The sequence below is a fragment of the Phragmites australis genome, chromosome 10, assembly GCF_958298935.1.
Source record: "Phragmites australis chromosome 10, lpPhrAust1.1, whole genome shotgun sequence".
In the NCBI taxonomy this organism is placed as follows: domain Eukaryota; kingdom Viridiplantae; phylum Streptophyta; class Magnoliopsida; order Poales; family Poaceae; genus Phragmites; species Phragmites australis.
The window spans coordinates 1,959,662-1,979,972 of record NC_084930.1 but is presented as its reverse complement, the minus strand read 5'-3'; the positions used below and the strand labels follow the sequence as shown (position 1 = coordinate 1,979,972).

At 46.3% G+C, this 20,311-nt stretch overlaps 1 protein-coding gene and 1 long non-coding RNA gene across 2 annotated transcripts; both read right to left on the bottom strand.

Annotated features, from left to right (window-relative positions):
* Positions 1-2,883: 2,883 nt before the first annotated feature.
* LOC133931304 (benzyl alcohol O-benzoyltransferase-like) lies at positions 2,884-4,956 on the bottom strand. The gene is made up of 2 exons (XM_062378160.1): positions 4,390-4,956; positions 2,884-4,249 (listed from the first exon to the last, which is right to left on the bottom strand). Exons 1-2 carry the CDS (start codon positions 4,837-4,839, stop codon positions 3,353-3,355), a joined length of 1,347 nt encoding a protein of 448 aa, XP_062234144.1. The 5' UTR covers positions 4,840-4,956; the 3' UTR covers positions 2,884-3,352.
* Positions 4,957-17,293: 12,337 nt separating this feature from the next.
* LOC133883724 (uncharacterized) lies at positions 17,294-18,865 on the bottom strand. Its single transcript, XR_009902953.1, has 5 exons — positions 18,387-18,865; positions 18,230-18,285; positions 17,887-18,140; positions 17,707-17,790; positions 17,294-17,617 (listed from the first exon to the last, which is right to left on the bottom strand). It is a non-coding gene; the product is annotated as an uncharacterized LOC133883724 (long non-coding RNA).
* Between the last annotated feature and the right edge of the window lie 1,446 nt (positions 18,866-20,311).

Sequence of the window (20,311 nt, the reverse complement as noted above, 5' to 3'; positions counted from 1 at the left end):
CTGACCTCCCTCAGAATCCACACCTGACTTTGAAGATGACAATATCTTGTCTACTTTAAAGTAAATTTCATATACAGCATCCCCAACAGTAATATCTGAAGCATCCGGGATTTTGTTGACATCAGTAACTGCCACACAGATGCGAACTACCCCCGTCTTTTTGAGATGCACCATATCAACTTTTTGAGTCGCCCCCAGAATTGAGCCCACCGCCCATAGTGGCAAAAAAGACCGAATTTCATACGGAACTCCATACACATTAACCTAAACATGCTGAAGATATTGGCATGGTTCTATTTTCTGGCTCCATTCCTCAATAATCATCACCCCCTCCGCATTGCATGTCCTAATGGCCACCATGCGCTGCAACTCAACATGGCAAGGGAAAGGAACAATATATTCCCCGTTACCATGCTTCTGAACTTCCCACTGCCACTTGACAGGAATGAGACAAGCCAATTCCGATTTAATTAGCTCAGCCGGAATGTTACCTTCCTTGATGCGGATCCGAGCAGTCGCAGCCTCATTCTTGAACGATTTGGCCACACCGTCGTAAGGAATTTGAAAGAAACCTAGACCATCTCCGGCAAAACCACAGAAAACTGCAGATGGCTTCGGGGCACGCAAAAGAGGGAGGAGTGAAATGCTCCTCCTCGCAAATCTGGCAACATAAGACAATCGGTTTCGTACCCTTATTAATCTGACCGGAATCGCGTTCTTCTCCAAAAAACGTTTGCGTCCCTGATCAGCCGACTTGTGAATCTATTTGCCCGCCTTGACACCGCAATCCTGCCCTTGAGAAGTATTTTCCTCAGCGCCCTGGACATTTGCCGCGACCAGTGAAGGTGCCTGCACATCAGACCGACCTCCACAGCCACGACCGGCGGCGCCCTGCCGGTTCTCCCAACATCTGTCGTTGCGGCCACGCCCATAAGGCGTGAAGAAACGTGGTGGTCTATATCTGCCACCCCCGTTTCCTCTTGCAGCATCATGGCTTCTGTTGCCGCCTCCAGACGAGGAGCCACCACCTCCGTTGCCGCCATGTCCGCCATGGCCACCACCACGAGCAGCACCACTTCCACCGCTTCCTCACCCAAAACCCCCGCAGTTCTTGCCTCCTCCAGCTCCGCTAGAAGATTGCCCACCGCCGGCCATATTGCCGTAGCAAAGAGCCTTGACGAACGAGCGTCGATCTCCAATTACGGTGCCCGACCAATTAGGTTTAGCTCTACACCAAAGCCTGGACCGCAGAGAAGAAAGTCCTGGGAACCGGATGGCCCAAGCAGAGGGGAGCCCATCACGCACCACGGCCCCACCTGCCAGCCCTAATTCAGCACCATCATTTGAATTTTGAATCTGAAGATCAGCCAAAGCAATCCGTCCGCCGGAGATGGAGACGAGTTGTCTATCCCGCGCCCAAAGACCGACCGGAATCACATCTCCGAGAGAGCGCCGGGGAGAAGTACGCGGCTTCGGCAGAGGGCCAGTCCATGGCTTAAGTCTTGCACTCGAAGAGTGCCTGGACACCATGGACGCCCTGGATTTTGCCGAATCTTTGAACCTGAGAACCGATGATGCAGCCGGTTCACCCGCCGGAGATCCAGCGGAGAAATTGGGATCAGACGACGAACGCATGATTGAAGGCGCAGCCCCATCGCCATCTGAATCCCCACCGATGAAAGCGTCGATCAGAGAACCCCCGCCGTGATCGCTCGATCTAGATGTTCCCGAGCACACTCACGACGCCCAGCCTCCTCCTGCTTGCTAGCGTCATCGAAGTCACACTTGACCGCCCAGCGATGCCGGCGCGCCGCGCGGATGGCAGGAAGCCAAGAGAAATGCCTCATCTCCGCCTCACTTCAAGACGGTCTGATACTAGAATGAGATGATGGCTAAACAAACTCATCACATACATGAATTTGCACCAACATTCCATTCACAATTTCACATCGTTGTCAGACTGCGCAGGAGATGGCATAATCGGGTGATGACAAGTAAAAGAAAACGGATTAGTAAAAGGCAGGCATGGCGCGTACGTGTGGCACAACTGAATGACCAATCGGGTGTCTTCACCACCTGACGTGAGGGTCCGAACGTGAAAAGGAGAAAGCAGCTAAGGCGACGACTGGATCGCCGCATTTGCACATGCGTCACGCGTTGCTGAAGAATTGTCAGGTCAAACGGTCAAATTTGTTCCAGTACCAGACAAGCAGCTACTTGCAGCCGGGCGTCGTCGCTACCCGAGCGGAGGGCCGGGTGTTCGATCGATCTCTGCTGCTGCAGGCTCGGGCTCGTGATTAACGCCGCCACCTGCCGCCCGCGCTGACTGTGCCCCAGCCACCGTTCGTCAGCCGCCTCGCAGCGGCCGGCTTGCCGTCCACCACGTTCGTCTCCGGCCGGGTTCCGCCCAGCCACCACACCCCGCATGTCCTCTAGTCTCTGGAGCCTTTGACCGTGGATGTCGGGAAGCGCAAGCGCCGGCCGGCCGTCCACATGTCTGGTCCTTGCCCGTTCAATGCAGCGAAACCCTCAGGCGGCAACGTCCGTGCCTCCGGCGAGTTACATGATCGGCTTTGGGCTCTGGCCAGTACCAAGCAGCTACGTGTCGTCGATTGAATTTTCGGGTGCCTTGCGTGCATCGCGATTTGGTTCTCCACCATGTGGTTGTGCCAAGTACGAATTTTCTCATCCAGATGGGTGATTGTAAATTACAGCTATTTTGTAATTTCTTTTGGTTGTATGTGTGGTCACACTATGCAAGGAATCTTCAACCACCAAACCAGCTTCTAAACTTGAGAAGATGCCAGAGTGGTTGTAGACTTTCGTCAAATTTGTTCGGTTTGGTCACCGGTGACTGAAAATTAAAATCAGCTTCATTCCACATGTCTCAATATTCTTCGTATTTTTTTAAGGATGATATTCTTCGTGTTTCGTTACAATATTCTGTACACGCACCACATTTTTTACCGTAATCGATCAGACGATACTCCTATATACTCCGTATATATCTAACAAGCATGCGTGGGCCATAATCTCATCCAAACAAATTTCAGTCTCATTAGGTCAGCACTTAACAGCTCCAGCATGGCAACATGAGGCGTCTTCTTTCAACTAAACCACTTCCTTACGATTGGCTCCCGTTGAATTAATTTTACACACACAAAACCACATTTCATTGCTTACATATTGTGAACGTAGTATGAATGCATATAACCATGCATTTTATATCATCAGGTGTCCACGATATATCATGATATCAGCACGATGCATTCGTGGTGTACGTGACGGTTTACTTGCTGCACGTATGCTATTACGTACGCCATGCATCATGCACACACCAGCCAGGGTGCGCCTAGAGCTCCGCGGTCGCGGTGAGGCCTTCCACTTCGAGCTGGAACTTCTCCATGGCGTCCCTGGGCAGGCAGATTGGCACCACCGTGCCCTCCTCCGCCTTGCCGTTCTTGGCCCGCGAGAAGTAGTTGGTCACGCCGGGGAGCGGCCCTTCGCCGCCCTTCGCCGGCCCACCGTAGACGGCCTCCCCCCACCCGAAGTCCACGCTCTTGAACCCGGCGTGGCTCACGTCCGACACGATGTACGTCCGCGACAGCGCGAACAGCGGCCGCCCGTTGAGCACCATCAGGTCCGCCACCGACAGCAGGTAGTCGTAGGTCACGGCCGACTTGGCCTTCTTCACCAGCTCCAGCGCGTACCCGAGGTCCTTGCCGCAGAGCTCCCCCGCGGTGGTCGCCGCGACGGAGTACGCGAACGCGTTCCCGTAGAAGCCCTCGGGGAGCGGGATCTCGGGGCGGCCACGGGCATTCACGATGAAGGACAGGCGCACCTCCTCGTCGGACGCGTACCCGAGCGCCGCCGTGCGGCTGCGCCAGATGCAGGCGGCCACCAGCTCGAACCGGGAGCAGCGCATGTTCTGCGGTGCGCGCTGGCGCAGCCCGGAGATCTCGCGAGGCCCAAAGAAGAACGGGATGCGTACCATCTCGGCCGGGGGCGTCGATAGCATCCTGTCCGGCCCACCCGCCGGCTCTCGGTACTCTAGGTGCGGGTACGACGGCTGGGGGGGCCGACGCGCCATGAACATTTCCCTGCCCCACGCCGGTGCCACCGACGGCACGTTGGCGCCGCACACCAACTCGCAGATGGCCTTCTCGAACTGCATGCCGCCGGGGGCGTCCACCACGCAGTGGCAGAACCGTTGCCCGAAAATGAAGCCTCCGCACTTGAGCCTTGTCACCTGCACGTAACCACATGCTCTTATTAGTTCACTGTGAGTAGCACGTAGCAGTAAGTGTTGATGCGTGACAACGTCCATACGCCACAACATGAGACGACTAAAAATCCGAAAAATGGCAGCATGTGTTTGTTCGTACTCACCTGAATGTAGAGCAAGGGGCGGTCGATGACCGGCTCGGCGCCGGCGATGGTGGTGCTCTCCAGTATGAACTTCTCGAAGCACGGGAACGGCGGGCTCTGCACGTCCCCAAAGTCATCGGCAGTGAGGTCAGCGTCGGCCTCCACGAACATGACGCCCTGCGCGCCACAGTCCACGACGAGCTTCCTCCCTTCCTCCTCGCGGAGGCGGCCGGCAAGCGGGTAGTACGGGACGAGCGCCTTAGCCAGCGCCTCCAGGATGACCTTGGCCGGGTCCTGCCCCGCCTTGGCCGGGTTGTTGCGGTACAGGTGGATGCCGGAGCTGTAGAACCGCATGCCCTCCCCGTCGTCGATGTCCGACAGCGGCTTCGTCTCCCGCGGCGTCGGTTCCGCCGGCGCCACCAGCACCGGCTCCCCCCGCCGCACCGTGAACGCCGGCAGAGACGACGCCATCAGTGATCGATCGATCAAATGCGATAAGAGTACGTACGTGAGAGGTGTACGCGGAAGCAAGTGCGAGCTGCAGTAGTGTTCGTGGTGCAGTGGAATGGGCTAAGTGTGGTCTCGCTTTATAGCGCGGGAAAGAGGGAGCTCGCTGGCAAACAAATCTTATAGAAGTAGATCTTATTAAATATTTTATTTTCTGTTATGATACGTATCTTTTTTTTCTTTCTCCTTTTCGATTCAACAGTTAGATTAGAAAATGTGTAACTAAATAAGGATCTTACAAACGTCTTTCATAAAAATATTATATAGAATTTGCTTCCACTCGATGGGTTAGTATATGCCATAATGGTCCACTGTCAGCAAAGCTGGCAGTCTGCATGGCAATAAGTGCTTGTAAAATCTCTCGTGCGAAAAAACAGATTTTCACGTTTTAGTTAACTAAATAAAAATAATTTTTATAAGACTCTTTATCAAAAAAATTCTACAACTGAATCTATAACTTTCTTTCTGTGACATAAAATTTTCTTCCTAGAACGCGTGCGGTTCTCACGGTGTGCACGCACATTGCAAGGTTAGGTGACACCAATGGAGCAACAATTGATTGATGTGACTTATACAGAGTACCCTTTCTTCTTCACCATGCCGTCACCAATAGGGCTAAAAATTGATTGATGTGACTTATATAGAGTACTCTTTCTTTTTCACCCCGGCCATTACGAACCTGGGATGTAAAACTCTCATCCAATGTAATAGCAGATGATCAGATCGGCATCGCGCCTACCGTAGCGTTTCTTGAAAAAAAAAAGTAAGAAATTACTTTTAGATTATAGGCCAAACATATTTATAATTACTGAAAATCTCAAAAACCTAATCATACAAAGAATGGTGCACCTCTTTAGTCTCACCTTATTAAGTAAAGATGGAGAAAGATTAATTTAAATGAAATTGTGTCATTCGCTCTATTGATATATGTGGATAAGACAACTAGAAAGAACACATAAGTTATTTCTTTATATCTCTGGTGATCTATTTTCCGTTGTTCTTATCTTACATATATGTTTAGAATACGATCATACTAGTATATCTGTTTGAATTCATAATTTATTTATATATTAAATTAAATTTAAAAGTGTCGATTTTCTCAACAGTTACGTGCTACTGTCAGTGTGCTGCAACTCCTTTTCTCGTTCAGATTACCACACTGCAACTACTTTTCTCGTCCACATTACCTTCTCCACCATGCTCCTTTTGTTTGCTCGATCTCATGATCAGATTCTTCTCAAAGGCACGAAGGGCAAAATGGCTCACAGCAGGCAGGCACTTCAGCAGTGGGGTTTGGTGGACGTTGATCGCAGGAGACACCGGTTTCGTCTCAGATGTGCGAATCGGAGTCCTTTTCGACCGGAGCGTGACAGGAATGTTGCGCGCGCATTTTTTCCACGGCAAATTATTATCCGGTGCCGTTCCTGTCACATCGGAAGTTTAAGATGTGGCGCATCATTACTGTAGTTTGACTGAGATTAAAGCTTATCACCTTTAGTTACTGAGCTCAAATTCAAAAGCAGCTTGACTAGGATAAGATAGCATTTGTGGTTGGGCGAACACTTTGACGTCGACAAATCCTCGTCCTCTCGTTGAGACAAAAAAGAAAAAAAGAAAAAGGAATCCTCGGGTTGAGACATGTGGAACGGAAACACGTCCCTTCGTCCATGAAGGAACTGTTGCGTTCGTTATTCTGTCTACCGCATGATCATCGCCTGTTCCAGCGTGAGATGTTTATTTCATGTGCTCCTGCTGATCAACGAGGAATCCATCTTTTGAGGAAACATGGGCAGTTGTTCTGTCATTTTATTACAGGAGGAAGCATAAGTATTTACAGGATCAGTTCAGAGTAGAGTTAAGAAGAAAGGACACAGCAATCGGGCATGCCAAGACTACTACAGTTCTTCTCACCGAGGTGACATGGGATTACTACAGCTCTTCTCGCGCCAGCCGTAGCATGTCAACATCGTGTTTGATTATGATTGAGATCTGCAACGGGAACAATACCTTATTGTTGAAGACTCATCGGCATCGCTCTTTTCATAAGTTTCAGACAGTATAAATGACGATATTAATTTGCGACATATCTATACCATCCATCGTCCGGATCCACCAAGTAAATGGCGATCTCAGTTTGTGATGAGGAATTCATCCGACTCAGGTCGATGGGATGAGAAAAATACAACGTATGCCTTACATATGGAGGAGGGTCTATATCATTCCTCTAATCATTTCTCTTATCTACTCATCAAATCGTTTATTTTTTATTTTAATATAAAAGAATATTTTTGATAAACCATACATTCCTATACTCTAGCAAAATTTTAGTGTTCGGGTAGGGTGACACGGGTGCATGCCAGACTAGGGAGGTTGGTGCACCAACTCCTCTCTACTATCCGCGTTTGGTTGCCACACCGGGCCGGCCGGAGAATTCACAGCTCACACGTGTCTCGTCGCCTCATATTGACCGGTATCCAAATAGTTGCCGTCCTTTCACTAGATTGCCGCCCAACTCATGCCGTCCCTGATTGACTGTATTCACCAGCGCTCAGAGATGTGGCTACAAACATGAAACTCCGACGATGCATAGTGCAATGCCGGCCGGATTGGTTGGGTGAGGTATTTTGAAGACACAAGTGACTGTTATAAGTTGCATCTAATCCATCCCAACAGCGTACATTCAGAGGGTGACTTGTAGATATGGATCTCTGGCCACGCACAATGCAAATTGTGACTAGAGCACCAGCTAGATTGGTTAAGCTAAGCTGTAATTTTGAATACGCAAGTAGGTGGCATAGTTGTTTTTTTAAGCAAAGTGACAGAAGTTCCACCTTTTAATTAGGAAGAGGAATAGAGGACGAATAAATGTACAAGAGATTGGCGCAATCTTTTTGCACCCGCAATCGCCCAATATTACATGCCTAAGATTATAGGGCTAGATCAATAAAAACCAATGTACACCGCCTCAAAACATCATGAAGGTTCTTCTTCTTTGTTCAATTTCCTTCTTCGCCTCAAAACCTCTTAAGCCATCAGATTTTTCGTTTTGAAAAATGTGTCGATTGTGTTCTTTTCAGAAGTTCCACATAATGTAAATGATGGTACCGTTGAAGGAACATCTTGTTTTCTTTAGGATTTTCTTCACTGCAGCTTCCCACCATTCCACGACGGACTAGAAATACGAGGGTTGCACATTTGTGCTAAGCGTAATATGCTTCCAACACAATACTTGAGCCCAAAAGGCTTGTGCAAAGGGGGCGTGCATATATAAATGCATGCAGGTCTATTGAGGACCATTACATAGGATGAAGAATTTTGATGAGGCCAACTGCGTAGTGTTAAGTTATTCGTGTGAGAATCTTGTTTTGTATAAGGGTTCAGGCAAAGAATTTGCACTTGTTCTCTGTTTTTGCGTTTCAAATTAAGTTGTTGTGGTATCGCTCATAGGATCCGTTGAATTGGACTTGGTAGGCTGATTTTGCAGAGTATTACATGTCTGTCATCCAACGCCACATGATGCTGTCATTTACTTCCGGCTGGAAGGTTGATGTCCTTGATTCTGATCCACACGGAGACGAATTCCTCGAGTTGAATTGCGTTTGTTATCTTCCTACGGAGACATCATATCCAGTTGTTGTTCCGAAGTTTTTATTCTACCTTTCTATTGTAGATATAAAATCCTGGCAATACATAATGCAATCATAGGAGACATGACAATATAGGAGTGATAGTCGGGGTGATAGTGGCGAGGCGGCAAAGAACCGCCATGCGTATATGGTGAAGGACTATTGATTGCACGTAGGGGCAAAATCAGATTCAAACTGAGGGGTGCACGTACGGTTACTATTTATAAAATTACTATACATTTATTGTTTATCATCCATATATTCAGTGATAATTTTAGATGAGAGAGGGTGCATGTGCACCCACTAGCCACAACGTGGCTTCACCCCTGATTACGCGGTGCTGGCAGTGGGGAGACAAGACGACGGGCTGTTAGCAGCGGATTAGCTTGGCATGGATCCGGCGATGAAAATGCCATTGGAGAAGGGAGACGAACAGCACTGTGCGTGAGAGATATGACCAGCAGTGGATGACGACGCATCGTCTGTTGGATCAGCAACCAATGACAAGGAACCATCGTTCGTAAAAGAATCTGATTTCAATGCACTGAAGTTTAGCAACTCCTTTTTTATTTAATATGACCTGTTTTGATCAAGAGACCGTTACGAAGTTGCGCCTCCGCGTGACCACTGACTTGGACACTGCACGTTCGCAAAAAGGAGAAAGACTTGTACACTGCACGCTCGCAAAAAAGAGAGAGACTTGTACGATGCGAAGTCTTCTTTTCCGAGATACTACATATCTAAAGTATCCATGACACGATGATGCTAGGATGGCGTCGGCTCCACGTCATCGTGTACGCGTCGATTCAGGTCAAGGTGGCCTGTAGACATCCTGGAACTCTTTCTGAAACTGTTAGGCATGGAACTCTGACAGTGCACAATGCAAAATTATGAACTTGTCTTAGTCAAGAAACCTGTGCTGATCCAGAACCCGTCGCTTACTTGCATCTCTGTCTGCGAGACCACTGACTCGAACACGTTCTGCACGTTTGAGAAGACAAAGACGTACAAGTACTGACGACTGACTTGTACGATGGAGTTTTTCATTGCTGCTAGAATGGCGTCGGCTCTGCGTCATTGTGTATGTGTCGATGCATGCGTGTGTGGTGACCGATGCTGACGCAGATCCTTTATTTAGTCGTGATTTATAGGACATGATTAATATGTAAGCATGCTTATGCATCCTCCATCGATTCCTTTATCTAGCATGAGTAGCAGGCAGCAGCGGCAGCAGCGAATTCTTTTGCCTGCTGAAAATTCAGCCTCCCCAAGGGTTGGTTGTTCGACGAGCGGGTTTCCTCTAGGAATTCTAAGGTCGTGAGAATTTGAAGCTAAACTCAAGTTCTATATATTTGGATCAAAATCCATCAGGACATTAAACGTTCAAGCCGCCACATGGATAGAAGAGTTTTCTGCTCAAATTGAACACACTAGAGACTGCATACTTCAGTACTGAAAAGATATTTGTCGGAGGATGAACTCTATAAGCGAGGATTCGGAGAGACCCCTTTGAGATTCGGTCGCAGGATGATTCTGAATCTACCTCGTATGTGAAATAAATAAGAGTAAATGAGATGCAGGTGGGATGGATGATCGGATGGAGGAGGAAATAAGTGCTCTGGAGATTTTAGACAGATTCGGGCCGCACAGAGCGTAATACCCTACTCCTGTATGAATGCTATAAATGCTCTGGACATGCCTCTCTGAGGATCTCTCGTGTTACAAGAGTTTTTGTCTAAGTCTAGAGCTTTGTGCTTCTCGTTCTTTGTCAGCTTGTCTCGGTCCTAAAGAAGCCGTTGTCTTCTGTGTGGTCTGTCCTGAGCTCAATCTCTCGATCTTTTTCTCCGGGGAGCCCGCCCCCCTTTTATACCCCGTCGGGGTGGGTAACGTGCACAGAAAGGATGACGCGAATTTCAAGGCGCTATAAATAGAAAGCAACCATCATGGGCTGCAGTTTGATATTACGGGGGGTTGAAAATGCGCCCCCGTCCGGTCCTGTCGTCATCATTCTGCTTTTCAACGGGTGCTGCGGGGAGGACCCACCGGGCAGCCACCGAGCAACCCCGCGTGTCCGTCCGGTCAAAGCGAGTCTGACACAGCAGAGCGGCAGGCGATATGCCTCGAGCCTTGCGATGATATCCCGAGGCGCGCCGGATGACGTGCGATGGAATCTGCCGCATTAAATGTCCACACGCCTCCCTGCCAAGCAGTGGCAGGGACTGACAATAGGCGTGGGGGGAGTGGTTGGAAGTGACAGGCCACGCGCCCTCTTAAATGCAGCATCGAGCCTCTCACCAATTGACACCTCATCGCTGAGCCCTTGTGGGGACCACCGGCGAAGGACTTCTCAGGTCCTCGGGGAACTGTGAGTGCTCGGGGCTAATAGCCCCGAGCACTCTCTCCCAGATATACCCTTTCTTGGTCCTCGGGGAACTCGGGTACTCGAAAACCACTGTCCATGGCCCCGAGCGCCCTCTCCCGGAACTTGTACTTCTCGGGTCCTCGGGTACTCGGGGACCACTGTTTATGGCCCCGAGCACCCTCTCCCGGAACTTGGTCTTCTCGGATCTCGGGGAAAAGTTCCCGAGGGAAGGTGCCACGTGCCACTTTGCTGTCCTGGCCTCGGGACTCAGGGACCCCCAGTTCCTATGTCACCGACAGCAGCCCCCGGACCCATTGGCAGACGATGGCTCAGAGACTGCGGATGGGGCACTCGTTTTCTTTGAGGCTGATCCCAGCATCGATGCCACGTGGCCTGTTCTCAGGCGCTGGACTTTTGCGGTCTTCGCAGTCTTCCTGGGCCAGGCTTGTGGTACGGCCCAGGCGGGGAACCGAAAAGACACGTGTCCTTCCGACTTTCGAGAAGAGTGATAACGAGGCGGGAGGCACGCGTGACAACCGTGCGGATCGAGGATAGTGCGCCTGGCAACCGTACGGATCGAGGGAGATTCGCGTGGCAACCGCGTCGATCGAGGGAATGCGCTTCGCAGAATGCGCCACGGAAAGTGCTGTTTGGAATCCCCATGATATAAAAAGGGAGGGGAAGCGAACCGTTGCCCCTTACGCCATTCTTGCGATCGCCACCTCTGTCTTCTTCTTCTTCCTTGCGCTCAGGAGCTCTCGCCTGCGAGCTTTCCGCCCTCCACACGCCGACCGAAGCGAATCGTCATCTTCGTATCCTTCGTCGCCGCCAGGCTGGTGTCGCCCTTCTCGACCTTGTTCCTTGAAGTGCTGGACACCTTCGGCGTCCAGCTTGCCCACCTGAGTCCGAACTCGATGGTGATTTTGGCCATCTTTGCGTATTTCTGCGAGATGTTCGTGGGAGTGCCGCCGTCGGTCGCCCGCCCTGTTTCGGCACTTCTTCGTCCTTCGAGCGGCCGGGAAGAAGAAGGGGTTCTCCGAGGTGGATGTCGACGGCTGCTGTAATTTCCGCCTGCGGGAGGGCTCGGCGAACTCTATATCCCGCAAGTGCTGCACGACAAATGGGAGGATTGGCACCGGGACTAGGTCTACATCAACGTCAGCCCCCATGACCACCTCATGCTGCTTGAGACGCCGGCAGAACCCCACAGGCCGATCTAGGAGGCGGCCCCCGCGGAAGATGAGCTCCTTCGCCCGGTGCTGAACCACATCGACGACCTGCGCCGGGCGGGGCTGACTTCGGTGATGGTGGTCGCTGACTACCCGTGCCACCGTCTGGCCCCTTTGCGGGAGCGGCCCCGCTTCGCATGGATGTACACAGGCTCGGGCGACATCATGAGAACCCACATCGGCGCGGACGGGGACCTCGACGAGGGGGCGCTGACGACCTTGCTGAAGGTGGTGACCGGTGTCGACGACCTCGCCCGTGCGGTTCTGCCCTGAGAGGACCTGGCGCTCTGCACAGATCCGGACCGGGCAGCGCTGCAGGCGTCCATGCCGGAGTTCGACGCCCAAGGTCTGGTGGATCATCCATGGTGTTGGAACCCCGAGACCATACAAATCCTCGAGGTGGATGAAGAGGCCAGCAGCAGGTAGGTGGCAGGGAAGCCGCAGGCCGGCGGCAGGGATGCCGCAGGCAGCAAGCCGGCGGCCTGAGGAGACACAGGGAAGCGTCTCCGCGCATACGTCCCTCAGCCGTCCTCATCGTTGTCGCCGTCTCCTCTGCGACAACGGCCGGCGGCGACCGGCGTGACGGGTGGTGGCCGAGGTGGCCAATCTTCGGGAGCGGAATCCGGGACGGAGGCCAGGTCTAGGGGAGCGGGTGCTGCGGGGAGGGCCCACTGGGCAGCCACCGAGCAACCCCACGTACCCGCCCGGTCAGAGCGAGTCTGACACAGCAAAGCAGCAGGCGATATCCCTTGAGCCTTGCGACGATATCCCGAGGCGCGCCGGATGACACGCGATGGAACCCGCCGCATTAAATGTCCCCACGCCTCCCTACCAGGCAGTGGCAGGGACTGACAGCAGGCGTGGGGGAAGTGGTTGGAAGTGACAGGCCATGCACCCTCTTTAAATGCAGCATGTGCCTCTCACCAATTGACACCTCACCGCTGAGCCCCTATGGGGACCACCGGCGAAGGACCTCTGAGGTCCTCGGGGAACTGTGAGTGCTCGGGGACTACTGTTCATAGCTCCGAGCACTCTCTCCCGGATATACCATTTCTTAGTCCTCGGAGAACTCGGGTACTCGGGGACCACTGTTCATGGCCCCGAGCGCCCTCTCTCGGAACTGTATCTGCTCGGGTCATCGGAGAACTCAGGTGCTCGGGGACCACTGTTCATGGCCCCGAGCGCCCTCTCCTGAAACTTGTACTTATCAGGTTCTCGGGGAACTCGAGTACTCGGAGACCACTGTTTATGACCCCGAGTATCCTCTTTCGGAACTTGGTCTTCCCGGACCTCAGGGAAAAGTTCCCGAGGAAAGGTGTCACGTGACACTCTGTTGTCCTGTCCTCGGAACTCGGAACCCGAGTTCCCATGTCACCGATAATATTCATATGACATGGCTGGACACTCTCCTATAATATTGAACTCTTGTAATTTAATTTTCTTCTCCTTCTTAATTTAATTAGGCAGAGCTCCAGCCACTTCCGCAAAAAATAATACTGATAAGATGTTTACACCAGAAATACAAGGATTTAATTGTCATGACTCACCAGTCTGAGCTATGGTTCATGCATCTGCATATCTTTTATCACAAGGGAAAACCGTATAGACTAGTGACTTGCGCGCGGCTCGCCGCGCGGGGGAAAAAATTCTGGTTGATATATAGCGTTTGTAATACTGACATGTATTGATTATATTGGTTGGATGTTACATATAATCGATATATGGCGTAGTAAAATGAATTGTATTGAAGTAGAGTATCACATTATATATGAAAAATATGTTAGATGGTATTGGTGTAAAGTGAAAGCAGCGGTGCAAGCTGTATAAAGGTTTTTTTTTTTGGGAAAGAGGGCATTTTTGGGGTAGGAATAAAGAGTTTATATGATATAGGTAATGCAGTAAGTGATTAGTTAAAAGAGGAGAATAGAAAGAGTTGATATTTGTCATGGTATTGTTTTGTGTTATGTTTGTTTTGTAGTTTAGAGAAAAAGATATTTGTTGGATTAGTGGATGAGATAGGTGAATTATATGGATGAAAGAAAAAATTATAATAAAGACAAAAAGGTGAAGAGATTGTAGAAGGTAAATGACATCTGATAAGAATAATATAGGTTGTGTTTAATGAATGGAAGAAGGCGTAAAAAAGATAAGCAGATCGATGATGGATGATTGGTTTTTCAGTGATTGTGCACAATACCTTCTTTTAGCACCATGCCCATTCGTGGTTTGCTTGAAAACATTGGCTATCCAATTGGCATTTGCATGCTGAAGGATAATGTGTGAATTGGTAACATGCGAGTAATCATTCGAGAAGGAAGGTAAGCAGCATAATGAGGTAATAAGTGGTATGGCATGTAACATAGAAGTAATGATTCTAGAAGGATATTGTTGGAATTGAATAGAGAGCTGAATCAAGGAAATATAATCAAAAATTGTATAAGGGGCTCAAATATAGAACAAAAAGTGCTTTGGTTTCCGCAATAAAAAGGTGTTTTTTGCAAAAAAAAAATGCAGGTACTATGAATCAGATGCTCTAGATTTTTGCATAAAGGAGTGAGAGACAAAAAAAAATATTTGTAAGCGTTGCTCTGGGGAGAAGAATGAAAATCTGCAGGCTTAGATAAAGTTTCTTTTTTTTTGAAAGAGGATATTTTTGGAGTAGGAATAAAGAGTTTATATGATACAGGTAATGCAGTAAGTGGTTAATTAAAAGAGGAGAATAGATAGAGTTGATATTTGTCATGCAATTGTTTTGTGTTATATTTGTTTTGTAATTTAGAGAAGACGACATTTGTTGCAGTACTGGATGAGATAGGTGAATTATATGGAAGAAAGGAAGAATTATAATAAAGAGAAAAAGGCAAAGAAATTGTAGAAGGTAAATTACATGTGCTAAGAATAATATAGGTTGTGTTTAATGAATGGAAGAAGATGTAAAAAGGATAAGAAGATTGATGATCAATCATCAGTTTTTCACTGATTGTGTACAATAACTTCTTCTAGCACCATGCTCATCCATGGTTTGGGTGAAAATACTGGTTATTCAATTGGCATTTTCATGCTGAAGGATGTTGTCTGAATTGGTAACATGCGAGTAATTATTGAAGAAGCAAGATAAGCAGCATGATGAGGTAATAAGTGGTATGATATGTAACATTGAAGTAATGATTTCAGAAGGATATTGTTGGAGTTAAATAGAGAGTTGAATCAAGCAAATCTAATCAGAAGCTGTATAAGGGACTTAAATATAGAACAAGAAGTGTTTTGGTTTCAGCAATAAGAAGATGTTTTTTTCAATAAAATGTAGGTACTATGAATTAGATGGTGTAGGTTTTTGTATAAGGCAGTGGGAGACAAAAAATATATTTGTAATCGTTGCTTTGGGGAGAAGAATGAAAACTTGCAGGTTTGAATAAAGTTTCTTTTTTTTGAAAGAGGGCATATTTGGAGTAGGATTAAAGAGCTTATACGATACAGGTAATGCAGTAAGTGATTAATTAAAAGAGGAGAATAGAAAGAGTTGATATTTGTCATGTAATTGTTCTGTGCTACATTTATTTTGTAATTTAGAGAGAAAGACATTTGTTGGAGTATTGGATGAGGCAGGTGAGTTATATGGAAGAAAGAAAAAATTATGATAAAGAGAAAAGGGCAAAGAAATTGTAGAAGGTAAATTAGATCTGATAAGAATAATATAGGATGTGTTTAATCAATGGAAGAAGCTGTAGAAAGGATAAACAGATCGATGATGAACGATTATTTTTGTACTGGTTGTGTATAATAGCTTCTTTTAGCACTATGCTCATTCATGGTTTGGTTGAAAACATTGGCTATCCAATTGGCATTTGCATGCCGAGGGATGGTCTCTGAATTGGTAGCATGCGAGTAATTATTGCAGAAGCAAGATAAGCGGCATGATGAGGTAATAAGTGGTATGATATGTAATATTGAAGTAATGATTCTAGAAGGATATTGCTGGAGTTAAATAGAGAGGTGAACCAAGTAAATATAATCAAAAACTGTATAAGGGGCTTAAATATAGAACAAGGAGTGTTTTGGTTCCAGCAATAAAAAGATGTCTTTTGCAATAAAATGCAGGTGCTATCAATCAGATGTTCTAGGTTTGTGCATAAAGCACTGAGAGACAAAAAAACATTTCTAAGTGTTGCTTTGGGGAGGATGGTCAGTAACTCTGAAAAAATAATGCTATAAGATATAGGCTTCCATCATCAATCATGGGACATTGTCTTTTTCAAGTTTAACAATAGAAAGAGATAGATCTGTACCTTGTTTTTTACCTGAGAGGATGATGGCTCGGTGATGGCTCTCAACAGGTCTAGAAGCTCACTGAATTTTCAGAGAGCAGCGAATGCAGGGAAGAAAAATGATAGTCGGAAACAAAATAGGGAAATGCTGGCGAAACTATTAAAAAACATAATGTTATGTAGATATGCTATTTGTGGAAAGTTGAATCAAGTTTGTTTCTTCAACTCATTGAAGTTGAAGGTATGATAGGATATATTTATTGAGCAAAAAATCAGAATGGGTTTTGAGTGGCATAATGATAGTAATCCACTCGATCAATGCTTGGTTGGAGAGCAAGAAGAAATGTATTGTCAGTTAAACACCTAAAAACTAAATGTTGTAAGAGTATAATACTTTGTTAACTGTGATTATGCTATGCAGTTGCAATATCAATAACTGAAATGAACAAACTAAATCGTTTATGTCTTCAATTGATGATAGTCAAGAATAAAACCAGCAGGTATCAGAAACGGAAATGATCACACATGAGTTTCTTGGATCATGGTATGGCCAGATGTTTGGTCTAAATTAATTTTATTAGTTCTTTTAAGACTTCCAGATAGCAATGAGTGAAAACAATAGGGTGAGATTTTTAAATAAGGGTAGGCTCACACATCTGTTCTTCTTTTAATAGAGAAACATATGCTTTCAGGGTAGCAAAGGCTATTTATGTTTATTTGTCAGAATCCACTTTGTAATTTATAAGGAAAATAAAAATCGATTTATTAGTTAGAACTGATAAAGATTTTGGTGTTTAAAATTTAGTCTGTGGATATAGGATAAATACTGTATGTTGTGTAGGGCTGTGTTTACAGGAAACTGTTTTTGAGTATTTGAGTTTTGAGTATTTTAGATAAGCAACAAATGGCTGCACGGGAAGGAAAATGCACATGTGAAAAGCTACAAATTAAACCTGGTTTGCATTGTTTAAGCAGGGCATATATGTACATATAATGTTACAGGAAAGGCACTGATAGTAGCTGAAATTATGGGTGACGTGCTAAGTAGGTGTCTATCACAGTTCCAAAAGCAAACTTCAAGAAAAAAAAAGGGTGGAGCTGGTCCTTTGTTGTTCAGTTATGGGTGGCGCGTCAGAGAGGCTGCGTATGAGAATTCCAAAAGCAAGGTCCAAAAAAAAAAGGAGGGAAAGATCAGACACTTTGTTGAGGCAAAAGAGAAGCAGTGTTGCAAGATCAAAATGTCGCCATTGTTTTGGTTGCCTGTAGGTGGAAGACAAGGTAGCAGTTAGTATGTCTGCATAATGGTTGCAGTGGTAATAGATAGATATGTGTTATGCGGCTCGAATAACCTTCATCATTTGCTTTTTTGAGTGTGAGGTGCTTTGATGTCAGGCTTTTTTGTGGATCCACCTGTGTCTTGCTGAGAAGTAGGCCTGTGTGGTATACAATATTGTAACTGAATGAGCACTAAAGTTAATGATAAAAGGTCATATGTAAATTGGAAGGTAGTTGGAAGGCGATTTTCGTACTGCTGGGTTGTCAAGTGGAGTGCTGCACTGGCTGCTGTTGCAGGGGAGTCATTTTTGGCTTTTTTCTGGGCTGTAATGTCCTCCTAGGTAAACAGGAAAGTATATGTGTATAATTGAACTTTTAGGATGATGATTTATATGGAGAGGTGATTATGCAGTGAAGTGGATAAAGCATGCTTGCCTTTGCAGTATCTATTGTATCTTGGAATAGCCTTTTTTGAAGAGCTGAGCGTTTAGATGAAGCAACATCATGCCTGTATGTCACAAAGATAGAGATTTATCATATCATAGAGTATAATGGTAACAATATCTATTTTTGTTTGCAATACTGGTAAATAATTACGTGAGTCCAAGTTTCTTCAATGGTGTTTCATCCTGTTGTAGTGTAGGTGGAGGAGTCTGCAACATAAACTTGCAATATTAGTATGCAGTCACAGCGAAAAGATGATGTGTGTGTTTATGTTTTGTTGAATAGAATAGAAGATAAAGTGCATTCTTACAATATCTGTCGGCCTATTTTTGAGGGGTATTGTTTGAATTTCTGCCTCTGCTGATGGTGAGGTGTTTGTGGATTCAGATGGTGTGGTAGGATTGGGTGGAGTCGTATAAGGATGCATAGGATAGTCGATTGTTTGTGATGCTAGGTGAGTGGTTGATGATGTTGGATATGTGAGTGCATGACTTGTGATCTGGGAAGTTCCTACATGTTTATACTGGCTATGAGTTGTATGCGGAAGCGCATGCTGTCTGCCATAAGCAGTAATAACAGAATTAACTTGATAGGATTTTTGAGGAGTATAATAACTTTGCTCTGTCAAGGTGATTGCAAGAGCGAATTTTAAGGATACTATGGTTGCAATGTCAGGTGGTGTGTCGTTTGTGAATCTTGATGTCCGTAGGACTTGTTGGACAGGTTTACCGACAATACGTCGAGCAACCTCACCAAAGGCTATCATTTCAGCTTCAGCAGTTCCGTCGCTTGCAATGAAGCACAATTTGTATCTATATAGTTGAATTTGAATAGAGCATTCATCAGTATTGTTTCAGTTGTGTGGTAATGGGGGGAGAAGTGGTTCTTACTTGAAGCGGTATCCTGTGCAAGAGCATGTATTGCACTTGTAGCCATCACCATGAGGTATACAGGTTCTGCTGCATCTATTACACGATGGGAACCACCATGGGGTGGTTAGGACAAGACGGGTGATAGTAACAGTGCAGCGGCATCCACCATCCTATCATTGGATTGTTGAGTGATTGTTTAGAGTTGTGATTAATAATGCAAGAATAATCAGCGGTGTTTTATTGTTTAGAGATAGTGAATAGAGCTATGGTGGGAAGAATAAATGCATGGATAGGCAGCAGCAATGATAAGATAGATGTTATATACCGGAAACTCATATGGATCCATTGTCTCTAAGTCGCTAAGATACTTGTCTTCGAGAGAAAGCGGCGTTCGCAGTGGTGGTGTTTGTTGTATAGAAGTAGTGATATGTTTTATTGGCAGGCGCTCATTGTGAAGACTGTACATGAATATTTGTGAATAAATATATAATCAGAGTGTAAGAAAGAATGAAATGTAGATTGTCATGGGAGCGTGATGGATTGATGTAGAGGAGTTTTAGTATTGCGTACGTGGTGTAAAACTGCTCAGCTTCTGGGATTGTGGGATTGAAATACCAGCGACATGCAGTATTTCCGCTTAGATATTGCTCACCTGGTCAAAAAGAGCAATTAGAGTTGCTGGTGTCAGATTATGAAACAGCTGTTGTTTTTGTGTGTAGGGTAATGATTACCTGAATAGCTTTTCATGAGGGTGCCAACAACGAGGATAACAATTGGCTTAGGTTGTGCTTCATCATAAATGTCGTCGATGGTGAACTCAGTGGATCGCTGCCCCCATAAAGTTAATCTAATTTCAGCATTGCTACCGACAAAGATAGTTAGTTTTATATAAAATATTATTGGCTATATTTGTGTTGAGGTGTTGGAAATATTGGCATATAATATTGAAAGCATGCAGTATCCTTCATAATATTGCATTAAGTGGTGGTTTAAAAGGTGTAAAAATCTGTAATGTAGTTATAAGTATAAGCGATCTTTTGTTCGCAGGTGAATCTCTTGCTCTTCTTGGAGCAAATATTAGAAATGCCACAGAGGCTGATTGCACTCCTATTGTTTATGAAGCTTTTTTTAGGTAAAGGTATGAATAGAGACGAAGCAGTTATCCTTATGAGGAAGAAGTCAAGTTTTGAAGAAGAGGAAATAATGTTTTAGTTCAGCATTTGTATAGAAGTTTTTCTGAAATATCTGGAATTGCGAATATACATTAGTAAGTTCAAACGAGATGTTTTTTATTATGTAAAACAAAGAGTTTGGAATTAAATATATTGTTGGAAAGGAAAATTGTTATTGAAAGTTGAAGAAG

What these genes read in the sequence shown, in the direction of transcription:
- LOC133931304 (XM_062378160.1), bottom strand. Translation starts at nt 4,839, where the DNA reads ATGGCGTCGTCTCTGCCGGCGTTCACGGTGCGGCGGGGGGAGCCGGTG. An exon ending in GCCCCTTGCTCTACATTCAG is followed by an intron (nt 4,250 to 4,389) that starts GTGAGTACGAAC and finishes GGTTACGTGCAG; the next exon opens with GTGACAAGGCTCAAGTGCGG.